This window comes from Dendrobates tinctorius, unplaced genomic scaffold (genome assembly GCF_039654945.1).
Source record: "Dendrobates tinctorius isolate UK_male_01 unplaced genomic scaffold, ASM3965494v1 ptg000167l, whole genome shotgun sequence".
Classification (NCBI taxonomy): Eukaryota; Metazoa; Chordata; class Amphibia; order Anura; family Dendrobatidae; genus Dendrobates; species Dendrobates tinctorius.
Window position 1 is genome coordinate 2648302 of NW_027361834.1, and position 12688 is coordinate 2660989.

The window sequence follows — 12688 nt, forward strand, 5'->3', positions numbered from 1 at the left end:
TGTTCTGCTCTCTGAACCCCAGGGAAAATCCCCTGGCGGTGGATGCCCTACTGATAAGATGGGATTTTTCTCTGGCATACGCCTTCCCACCATTGAATCTTCTTCCTCTGGTAGTCAGGAAGATCAGAGAGGATCAGGCAAGAGTCATACTGATTGCCCCCTTTTGGCCCAGGAGGACCTGGTTCGCATGGTTGAGGACCATGTCGGTAGGCGATCCCTGGGTACTGCCGAACCTTCCGGATCTCCTCTACCAGGGGCCAGTCAGCCACCCACAAGTAGCGGGACTTCATTTGACGGCGTGGTATTTGAAAGGTCACTATTAAAAAATAGAGGGTTCTCCAAGAACTTAATTGACACCCTCCTAAGAAGCAGAAAATTAACCACCACTAATATCTATGCTAGGACCTGGAAACGCTTCCTGTCCACCTTTCACTTTGACATCAGAGATGGAATTCCCACGAAACATATTCTGGAATTTCTCCAGAAAGGTTTCGAATTGGGTCTCTCCACAAGCACGCTAAAAGTACAAGTTTCAGCCTTAGGGGCCCTGTTTGCAGCTGATATTGCAAAAGATTATTGGGTAGCAAGGTTCATCAAAGCAGCGGCCAGATCGAGACCTATACACAAAGACAGATGCGTACCGTGGGACTTAAACTTAGTCCTTACAGCCATGACAGAAAGTCCGTTTGAACCTTTAGATTCCGCCTCACTAAAGATTATATCCCTTAAAACAGCATTCCTGGTAGCAATAACATCCGCACGTAGGGTGAGCGACATACAGGCACTCTCCAGATTGCCTCCTTACACAGAGTTCTTACAGGATAGAGTGATCCTAAGGCCAGATCCAGCATACCTTCCCAAGGTAGCAACACAATTCCACAGGACACAGGAGATAGTTCTGCCTTCCTTCCTCCCTAACCCAACCAACCCTAAAGAGCAGAAACTCCAGGCGTTAGATATTAGAAGATGCTTACTGACATATTTAGCAGCCACGGATCCTTGGAAGAAGGAGAACGCATTATTCCTATCCTTCCAAGGTTCCAGGAAAGGATACAGAGTATCAAAACGCACATTAGCAAGGTGGATTAGGGAGGCTATCTCTCTTGCCTACACAGCAGGTGGCGGTCCGGCTCCACAGAACCTGAGGGCACATTCCACTCGGGCCATGGCATCATCCTGGGCGGAGAGATCTGGAGTATCAATTGATCAAATATGTAAGGCGGCCACTTGGTCATCTCCTTCCACCTTTTTTTACCACTATCGGTTAGACATGGGTGCCTCCTCAGACCTCACCTTCGGGCTAAGGGTGCTGCAGGCTGTAGTCCCTCCCTAAGTTAGTTTACATCTCTGTAATTCTCTCGTGGTGCTGTCATGGGAGTCCGAATAAAGTATTAAGTTACGTACCGGTAACGGTATTTTTCGGAAGCCCATGACAGCACCCTTAGTTCCCTCCCTTGTTCACGTATAGGGGTGCACTCCTTTAGAAGATTGTTCATAGAATCACCATATGTGGGAGATGGTATGAAATAATTCGGTTAAATAGGGTAGATAGGTTGTATATATCATATGTTGTGTACTAACCATGGTAGCCTCTCAAGCTCTGTAATCCAACTGATGCGTGGGAGAGGTGCCGCCCTTTTGTATCTGTAGGTTTCCTGTTCCTATAGGGCGGATCCCCTCTCTCGTGGTGCTGTCATGGGCTTCCGAAAAATACTGTTACCGGTACGTAACTTAATACTTTCTCGCCTGGGGTGGAAGATAAACTTTGAAGTCTTTCCCAAAACCGGCTCAGCAGATTTCCCTTTTAGGGATGATCTTGGACACTTCCCGTGGGTTGGTCATTCTCCCTCCAGGAGAGACCCAAGCCTTACAACAGGCAGCGCAACGGTTTTCTCACTCTATTCGTTTCGGCATGAGAGTCCTAGGAAAGTTGGTGTCAGCGATGGAAGCAGTTCCATTTGCATAGTTCTACCTCTGTCCCTTACAACACGCGTTGCTGTTAGCTTAGGATAAGTACCCGTTCTCCCTGGACTGTTGGATCCCTCTGTCCCTGCGGGTCAGGCAATCCCTCAGGTGGTGGACACTGAGGTCCTCCCTGAATCAAGGGAGGTCTTTTCTCCCAGTAAGATGGTTGGTAGTAACCACCGACGCAAGTCTCCTCAGCCGGGGAGCGGTCTTTCGTCGCCACACGGAACAGGGTCATTGGTCAACCCGAGAGTCAGCCTTCCCATCAACATTTTGGAGATGCAAGCGATCAGTTTAGCTCTACAGAGTTTCCACCGTCTCCTTGCAGGTCTCATCAAGTTCTAATCCGACAACGCCACGGCTGTAGCGTATATCAACCGCCAGGGAGGTACCCGGAGCAGGGTGGCCGTGCACGAAGCGAGTCACATCCTCCATTGGGCCGAGCGTAGAAAATTGGCCGACAGATTTTCTGTCGCCAAGGCATTGCCTCGGGGAAGTGGTCTCTTCATCTGGAAGTCTTTCAATAGATTTGTCATCGTTGAGGGACTCCGGATGTGGATCCCATGGCCTCAAGACTAAGCAACAAGGATCCTCGGTTCATTTCCCGATCGCGTGATCCATGCGCCATCGGTGTGGACGCCCTAGTTCTGCCATGGCACCGGTTCCGGCTCCTGTACATCTTCCCTCCTCTTCCCTTGCTTCCGAGGGTCATTAAGAAGAGCAGAGGCAGTACCAGTGATCCTTGTCGCGCCAGATTGGCCGCGCCGAGCATGGTATGCAAAACTAATACAACTAGTTGCCGACGTCCCCTGGCAACTTCCAGATTGCATAGATCTACACTCGCAGGGCCCGGTTTACCACCAGAACTCCGGGGCCCTGTCTTTGACGGCGTTGCCTTTGAATCCTGGATTTTAGCACAGGCTGGGTTCTCTCACCACGTGATTTCCACCATCATTAGTGCTAGGAAGCCTGTGTCCTGTGCATCTATCACTGCACCTGGACAACCTTCTTTTCATGGAGCAAGGATCATGGTCGATCACCTCTGGTGTTTTTCCATTCCGGCCTTATTGAAATTCCTTCAATCTAGTTTAAAATCATGCCTCGTGCTTGGCTCGCTCAAGGGCCAAATTTCGCCCATGTCAGTGCTTTTCCGACGCAGAATTGCCACCAATCTTCAGGTCAAGACGTTCATTCAGAGAGTTCTTCCATGTGGCGCCTCCTTATAGAAGGCCATTGGAATCTTGGGACCTTAACATGGTTCTCGGGGCCTTAAAGGAGGCTCCTTTCGAACCGCCGCAGGACGTGTCACTGACCTTCCTCTCTTGGAAGGTGGTTTTTCTAGTGGCAATTACGTCAATCAGACGAGTTTTGGAATTGGCAGCTCTGTCCTGCCATTCGCTATTCCTGAATTTTTCATCAGAAGAAGGTAGTTCTCAGGACGTCCCCGTCCTTCCTGCCCAATTTCGTCTCCTCTTGCCATCTCAACGAGGAAATTGTTTTGGCTTTCCTTTTGTCCGGCGCCAGTCCATCGCATTAAGAAGGCCCGGCCTCAACTCCCTGGATGTGGTTAGGGGGCTGAGACGGTACATCTCGCGGACGGCTCCCTTCCACAAGTCAGATACCCTGTTCATGCTTCCAGAGGGGCATAGGAAGGGTCTAGCTGTGTCAAAGCAAAACTAGCCAGGTGCATTCCCCTGGCGATTCAGTAGTTCTACTGTATCAGGAATGCGCCTGTCCCTCTGGGGATTAAGGCGCACTCTACCTGGTCAGTGGGCGCCTCTTCGGCCATTCGGCACCAGGCCTCGGCAGAACAGGTCTGCAAGGCTGCGACTTGTCTAGTCTGCATACTTTTTACAAAATATTACCAATTTCATTCTCAGGCCTGTCTGCAAGGCTGCGACTAGATCCAGCCTGCATACCTTAACAAACATTGCCTAATTCATTCTCAGGCCCCTGCGGATGCAGCCTGCAATCGGCAGTACCTCACTGTTGACTCAGTGGTACATGGGGTATTAGCAGATGTATGCGCCCCACCCAGGGACTGCTTTAGGACGTCCCAATGTCTCTGTGTCCCCCAGTGAGGTGTAGGAGAAATAGGGATTTTTGTGTACTCACCGTAAAATCCTTTTCTCCGAGCCAATCATTGGGAGACACAGCACCCACCCTGTTTAACCTATTGGCTCACTGTAGCATTCTTAGGCTTTGACTTGGTTATGGTTATTATTGACTGTTTATGCTCCTACTGCTTTTTTCACCAAACTGGAGAAATCTCAGCCAGCGAGAGATTGTATACTGCAGGGGAGGAGCTAACTTTTTTTCTGGTTTACTTAGTGTCCTCCTAGTGGCCAGCAGCATAACACTACTGTCTCTGTGTCCCCCAATGATTGGCTCGGAGAAAAGGATTTTACGGTGAGTACACAAAAATCCCTATTTTAGAAATGGTGCTGATGTAAAGTAGACATAAGAGAAATGTTATTTATAGAGATGGGCGAACCCAAACAGTAAAGTTTGGCGTCCGTAACCAACACTTCACCAGGAAGTCCTTGTTACTGTTTGGGTTCAGCGCACCGAACACCGGGTGTTTGTTGCTCTGTCACAGAAAAAACGGTGTGGGGATCCCTCTATTTTTGATAACCAGCCTTTCTGAAGCTGACAGCTTAGGGTTGCAGCCCCCAGCTGTGCGTTTTGCCTGGCTGGTTATCAAAAATATGGGTGAACCCGTGCTGATTTATTTTTTTTTTATTATTTATTTACAGAGCAGGGATGAATACACCCATCAGTCGCTCCTGCTCTCGCTGTTATAAGTGGCAGCAAATGTCGGATGATGGAAGCGGTAGTCAGGGCGCATTGTAGAAGTCTTGAAAATTGCAAATTTTTTAAAAAATTTTCTAAAATTTCTGTTATTTTTATAAATAAACGCAGAAAATATCGACATCAATTTACCATTGTTATAAAGTATAATGTGTCACGAAAAAACAGTCTCAAAATCAATAAAATCTGTTAAAGCGCTCCAGAGTTATTACCACATAAAGTGACACTGGTCAGATTTCAAAATTTTTTCCCAGTTACTAAGGGGTTAAATAGACTCCAAGCACCGATTAGACAAGATTGGTTGTGTAAGGCCTGTTTCACACTTCCGTTTTTTCAAATCCGTCAAAATCCGTTGGTTTCCGTTAAACAACGGATCCGCCAATTTTTTTGCAGGATCCGTTTTTGTCCCATAGCGGTTACCGCGGATCCGTCAAAAAAAACGGATCCGGGTTTTAAAAAACGGATCCGTTAGCATCCGTTTCCGTCAAAAAAACGGAAACGGATCCGTTTGGCGGACACAAAAACGGAAGTGTGAAACAGGCCTAAGGCCGGATTTGGCCCAGGTATCCAGCATGTCAGGGTGCATTGCAGAAGTCTTGAAAAATTAGAATTAATACTGTAAATACTGAGTCGTTGCATAAACTTAATGTATTTTTCAATAAGCATTTAAAAATGTATGAAACTCTCATAATCGTGCTTCAGTAACCAGAGAAATATCTGACTAAAAGATGGATAAAAAACATTGAAGGAGCAATTTTGGTGAAAACCCAAATTTGTGTCCATCTCAAAACTTATGACTACCATTGTAAGGTTGATCTCATTCTGGGTCATCCTTGATATTCATGAGCTTAGTATAACCCACCCTCAGAACTGATCGGCATCTTTCTGCCTATGCACAGTGCACACTGAAAGCTGTCAATTCTTAGTGTGAGCTGGGGTATACAGAGCTTATTATTACGTCATCATTTGAGAGGACTATAAGAGCTGCAGCAAATAGTGGCTTTACAAAACTACAATAAGCTTAGTAGCAATATGCAACGTAATTACCGTGTCTTGTATTTCAATCGTAGTGACAAGTATAGTCCTGGTGACAGATCCTCCGGAGATTTCATCAAATTCATAGTTGGACTAGAGGTGCATCTTTTGTATGAAATCTTCCAATAAAAAGAACCAGTTAAAGGGAATCTGTCACCCCTTTTTGCCCTATCAGCTGCTGGCATTGACATCAGGGGCTTATCTACAGCATTCTGTAATGCTGTAGATAAGCCCCCGATATAACCTGAAAGAGAAGAAAAACACGTTAGATTATACTCACCGGAGGGGGTGGTCCAGTCCGATGGGTGTTGCGGTCTGATCCGGTGCCTCCCATCTTCATACGATGCCGTCCTCTTCTTCCCTTCCTGTAGTGTCTCTGGCGCAGGCGCACTGCTCTGCCCTGTTGAGGGCAGAGCAGAGTCCTGCAGTGCGCAGGCATCGGGAGAGGTCCTGTGCACTGCAGCATTCTGCTCTGCCTTCAACAGGGCAGAGCAGTGCTCCTGCGCCGGAGCCACTACAGGAAGGGAAGAAGAGGACGGTATCGTATGAAGATGGGAGGTGCTGTACCGGACCGCGACAGCCATCGGACTGGACTGCCCCCTTCGGTGAGTATAATCTAACGTGTTTTTCTTATCTTTCAGGTTACATCAGGGGCTTATCTACAGCATTACAGAATGCTGTAGATAAGCCCCTGATGTCAATGCCGGCAGCTGATAGGGCAAAAAAAGGGTGACAGATTCCCTTTAAGTGGTTTTCGCAGTGAAGTAATTTTTTTTATTTTTTATTACAGATTATTTCTCCTGCAAAAATTTGTGGGATAACGAATGAATCTTCCACTGTGAAGAGAGTGCGGCTTGCTGTGGAAAATAGTGAATTTACTTTTAAAGCGGGACAGTGGTAAGTTACTTGTGTCATCTGCTTTACGCCATTATAATCAGTGCTTGTCACTATCCAGAGCCATTTGTATAAGGGGTGTTTCATCCCATACAGGATTACTGGGGCATGCTGAGTTTTTCTTTCTTTTTGTTTTGTTTTCTGCTTTTTTTTTTTTTTTTTTAAGTCATAGATCCATTTGTGTTTTTATTAACTCCTTCATATGTGTTGGTCTGTTTCTTTGTGTGTATGTATGTATGTATATAATATATATTCTCAAAAAATAAAGGGAACACAAACAACCTCTTGCAAATGGAATAGTGTTCCCTTTATTTTTTTGAGCAATATATAGATAGATACAGTAGTTAGTGCTACTGGTTTGGGGCTTTCATATATTTTTGTCTGACTTATCATTTTTTTCATTTTTTTTTTCATTTTTTACTTTTAAAAGAGGTGCAAAATCTGTCACACACATGCCCTTCCTTCCCCCAGAGTGTTTCTGTATACGCCAGATAGACTATTAAAGACGGAACAAAATACCTTTTCTGACTTTGTGAATACCACAAAACGAAAGAAAAAGTGATTAAAGAAAAAAACAAAAATGCAAATATTCAATTGGGTCCTAATTTTTTACATTTAGAGACCAAAAACTTGACCTGGAGAAGAACTGTTTATGTGGTGGCATGAAAGCGAGATCTTCTGCACTGCTGTGGGAGCAGCACTAGCTTTCCAGAGGTTTCTAATGAAAACCAATTTTATTTTCTGGCTGACAAATGTATGGTACCAGGCAGACCCGTTTACTGTTACGGCGTCCATTGGGTTTCTGTCATGCTGCGCTGTTTATTCTATAGAAATGATGGACTCGGTACGACACAGGCTCCAAATTGGCTATAAAGAAGGTCTGAAATATACATTTCTTATGATCAGCTGAAATTTGCTGTGGCATCATCCAGAGGTAAGCAGTATATGCCGAGGAACACGGCGGCCCCCGCACATTGCTTTATCTCACTTGAATAGCAGATGAAAAGTGCATCCTCTGCAGCGGCCACCAAGCAATGTGCCTGCTGTGTTCTTCCCCATTCATTGCTTGCTACCAGAGCGTCTTTCAGCTGTTCGTGGGGGTGTTGGATGTCAGACTCCCGTTGATCTCATATTTATGTCCTTAAAATCCCATCAATCTCATAAGCTATAGCTAGCGTTATAAATATCATAGAAATCTAGGAGGCTGCATACAATTTAATCAGTGGTGTAAATTATAATCTGCAAGCGGGGTGTACCAGTTAGGATTTTCAGTGATTTGTTGTTGGATAATCTTAATATTGCCATTGTCATTACACTGGCTACCCATCCACTCCAGAATTCAGTACAAACTTATTACCCTCACCCACAAAGCTCTCCATGGCTCAGCACCACCCTACATCTCCTCCCTTGTTTCAGTATAATATCCTACCCGCGCCCTCCGTTCTGCTGATGACCTGAGGTTAGCATCCTCAATAATCAGAACCTCCCACTCCCGTCTCCAAGACTATACACGTGCTGCGCCAATTCTTTGGAATGCACTTCCCAGGTCAATACGATTAGTCCCCAATCCCCACAATTTTAAGCGTGCCCTGAACACGCATTTATTCAGACTGGCCTACCGCCTCAACACATTAACCTAATCTATCCCTGTGTGGCACAGCCAAAAGTTTTACCATAACCAGGTTCCCTGCATCAAGTTCCCACATGCTTTATGCATCCATTAGCCCTCTGCATCTGTACTGTTACACACTTAACATTATGGCTGGTCCGAACAATGAAGGCAACTGTTACCACCCACCTTTCTTGTCTCCCCTTTTTCCTCATAGATTGTAAGCTTGCGAGCAGGGCCCTCATTCCTCTTGGTATCTGTTATGATCTATGTGATTATTGTTATGCTGTAATGTCTATCGTCTGTACAAGTCCCCTCGGAAAAGTAAAGTGCTGCGGAATATGTCAGCACTATAAAAATAAAATAATTATTATTATTAATATTGTAATTTAGGGCGCGCTGTATTTCACTCTGGAATGTTTGTGATATACAAAGCAACGACTAGGTGGCATATTTCTATTTAAAAATCAGACAGGAAAATATAATGCCTTCATAATATCAGCGTTTAGTTTGTTCTATAGAGAATCTGAGTCTGTCAGTAGGATCAATGTGTATTTCTCAGTGATAAGATGTCAGATCACGAATATCACGGTGTCATGTTATTCAGCCTCCTATGACCTACATGCCCATATAGACTGCTTAGGAGCGTGGAGAATATCTAGACACCTTCAATCTTTGGCTGGATTTACCCATCTCTTGTGTACGTCTGTGTAGGGTTTTGTTTTTTGTTTTTTAACAGATCACGCGCTGTCCTATAAGTTTCACTGATCTGTACACACTTTAAACAAAAAGAATGACTCTGAGCAATGACCTATTCTCCTCAGTCATTAAAAGTCAATGGCGATCTGTTAAACGTGGATGAAAAAACCAAGATGTACTCTGTACGTCATTGTCTTGGATTTATCCACTGACTGTTAGATATGTATACCTGCTTCAGTTTTTAAAAATGGATGAGAAAAACTGATACAGCACAAAAACGGATGACCATTCAGAGAAAAACTGTGTGTTTTACACGGGCGTAAAAATGTGAGACTGTATCCGTACACATTATAAAAGGCTTCCATGAAAGCAAATCACGCTAGCTATTACTGCAGTGGAGTGGTTTTTAGTATGCAGAAGGATCCAGCTCCACGGAATAAAACCTTTATTAGGTTAAGTTCACACTGGGCGTTTTTGCTGCATTTTTTGCTACTTTTTTATGCTAATTTTCAGCTGCTTTTTACAGCACCAGCAAAGCCTATGTGATTTCAGAAATCTCATGCGCACACATTGTTTTTTTTGTCATCAGGATTGTGTGATTTGCAGTGTTTTTTTTTACATAGCGCATGTCACTTCTTTCAGCGTTTTTCTCCCATTGATTTGAATGGATGATGATAAAACGCTGCAAATATGGAGGTTGACTTTTCTTGCAGCGTATGTGCTGCAGAAAAGTCAAGGACAGCCGGATGTGACCTCACAGTCAGCTCCGCTACATCTAGATAACAGGCTGCATGATGCGTCCATACAGACTGTCATCCAGCAGAGCGAAACCCAACCCCATTCACTTGAATGGGAGGTCCAGCAATACAGTGTTTGACATGCTGTCATATGCATGACAGCTGATCGGCAGTGAAACCATCCCCGCTGGTTAGAGAGCCACGTTTCCAACACTATCAAAAGATGCGTGAGCGATCACCTGGGATCGTCGGAGGTATGAAATTTACCTCCGGTCACTGGTATCAGCTGATGGGACCACCGCTCCCATCATCCGACACCTCCTGCCACTAATAACAGTGAGAGCAGGAGCGGATAATGGGAGTATTCATTGACCTCCTGTGCTGTAAATAAATTAAGAAAAAACCCTTCTTGGGCTCCCCCCTATTTTTGATAACCAGCCAAAACTTACAGCTGGGGGCTGCAACCCTCACTTGTTAGTGTCAGCAAGGTTGGTTATCAAGAAGAGAGGGGTCCCCATGCTTTTTTTTAACCCCTTTCTGACTGCTGACAGGATAGTACATCAGCGGTCAGAGTCCCCTGCTTTGAGGTGGGCTCCGGTGGTGAGCCCACCTCAAAGCTGCGACATGTCAGCTGTTATAAACAGTTGACATGTGCCCGCAATAGGCGCGAGCGGAATCGCAATCCGCTCGTGCCTATTAACTAGTTAAATCCCGCTGACAGCGGGCATTTAACTACCACTTCCGGCCGACCCCTGTGACGTGATCGGGGGTCGGCGATGCGTTGCCTTGACAACCAGAGGTCTCATAGAGACCTCTATGGTTGTTGCAGGCACATTGCTATGAGCGCCGCCCGGTGGTCGGCGCTTGTAGCAATGCAGTAAGTCTGCTACATATGGGCGATCTGCTCATCGCCCATATGTAGCAGAGCTGATCAAGTGTGGCATGCTTCTAGCCTCCCCTGAAGGCTATTGAAGTATGCCAAAAGTAAAAAAAAAAAAAAAAACTCAAAAAAGTGTTTAAAAATTAAAAATAAATAAAAAAAACAAAACCTTAGGCTACTTTAACCCATCAGGTTTTCGGCGTCAGGCACGATCCGGCGTCGTGCCGGAATGCCGGATCCGGCAAATGTTTTGTAAAACCTGATGTGCCGGATCCGGTTTTCTGCCGGATCCGTCTTGTTCTTGACAGACAAAACCGGATCCGTCTCATCCGGTTCATCCGTTTTTCTATCCGTTTTTCGACGGATTACGCCGGATCTGGTTTTTAAAATTGACCCTTGTGGCCTTCCGAACGGGATTGGCTACTGGAAAACTATATATAGCATGTTCCTACAGCCCTTCTTTGACAGGTTGTAGAGGAGAAAGTGCAGGTTGGAGAGAAGAGCAAGTTACTGGCGAAGATGGATGTTGTCATTGGAAATATTACCACTAGAAGTTCTGTGACGGTTTCAGTAATGAGGGACAATTTTGCACTATACTTTGTCACCTCAAGGCAGAGTACACTGGCAGGATGACAGAGTGTGAAAGATTTGTGCCCTAACCAAACTTGTGTACCTTCTGGACCAACAGTATATACCTTTGCCAACCAAAGTTGGCTATCTTGTCATGGTCTTACTATTTTTAGCTTTAGGCCACAGGTGTGTACCTGGTTGCGTTTTATGCAAAGTATTTCACCTTTTAACAAAAGTTGTGTACATTGTTAGAAAATCACCAACAATAAACACAACTTTTCAGGTGAAATACTTTGCTTCAAACACAACCAGGAACACAACTGTGGCAAAAAGCTAAAATTTACCCACAGTTATATAGCTGGTTTTGAATACCTTTTTACCTTTTAAATACCCTGTATTTAACCTTTTTTTTAAACATATTTCGCCGCAGAAAGAAATGACAGACAACCAGTGTAAACAATAATTTAACTTTTATTTAAAATATTTTTTTTTGTGTAAACTGTTTTTAAAGTTAAAAAAACTTTTTTAATAAAGGTTTGAAACCAACCAAATGGGCATTTTTATTACAAAAAAAACATTATAACTCGGTGTAGTGTGGGGTGGAAATACTGCTGGAGGGGCTGCGGGACACTTCGACAATGGGAGTGTGGAGAGAGGACTGGGATCGTGGTGGGGAAGGAACAGTTAGAGGTGATGGTGTGGAAAAAGATACAGAATGGGTGGACATGTGGGAGGCAGAAGAGGTGGTGGGCGGTGGAGTGGAGGGTTGGGCAGGGACTGTAGGAGCAGATGATGTTGATGGAAAGTTGTATGGGGAAGGAGTTTGGTACGGGGAAGGAGTTTGGTACGGGGAAGGAGTTTGGTACGGGGCAGGTTGCTGGAAGTGGGGAGATGTCTGGTACTGGGGAGGTTGCTGGTACTGGGAAGGTTGCTGGTACTGGTGAGGTTGCTGGTATGTAATAGGAGGGGGAGGATGGAAAGTGGCTGGAGGGGGTGCAGATGTAATAGGAGGGGGGGAGGATGGAAAGTGGCTGGAGGGGGTGCAGATGTAATAGGAGGGGGAGGATGGAAAGTGGCTGGAGGGGTGCAGGTGGAGGAACTACAGTGGTGGGAGGTGGAGGTTGGGAGGTAACCTGCTGTAGAGCACCGTGGCACGAATGCATTACATGCATCTGCTGGGTAGGAGATAGTGTTGCCATGCGCTCCACAACAGACCTGAAAAAGTTGTGGTTTGGCGAAGATCTTGCTTCTGAATGCATGGTTTGCAGAAGTGTTTTAACCTCCAGATTGCTGGAGTTGATCTGCTGAAAGCCTGCGGAGATTTGCTCTGACAAGACTTTTAGACAGTTCTGGAAAGATGCATTCAGATGCAAGAACTCTGGCGCATAACTCTTTTCCTAACCCCTCTGCCGCTGCCGCCCAGTACCCGCAGGTGTACTAGAGGTGGCAGGGGCAGAAGGGTGGGGTAAAGGGAAAGCGATCTCCTCA

At 45.4% G+C, this 12688-nt stretch overlaps 1 protein-coding gene across 5 annotated transcripts in view; it reads left to right on the top strand.

Annotated features, from left to right (window-relative positions):
* The window catches only part of OXNAD1 (oxidoreductase NAD binding domain containing 1), a 119131-nt gene that overhangs the window by 39030 nt on the left and 67413 nt on the right, over positions 1 to 12688 (top strand). For all 5 annotated transcript variants that reach the window (XM_073550725.1, XM_073550726.1, XM_073550729.1 and 2 more), the window contains one exon: positions 6602 to 6708. In XM_073550725.1, coding sequence (XP_073406826.1) covers positions 6602 to 6708 — 107 coding nt within the window. The remainder of the gene's footprint in view (positions 1 to 6601; positions 6709 to 12688) is intronic.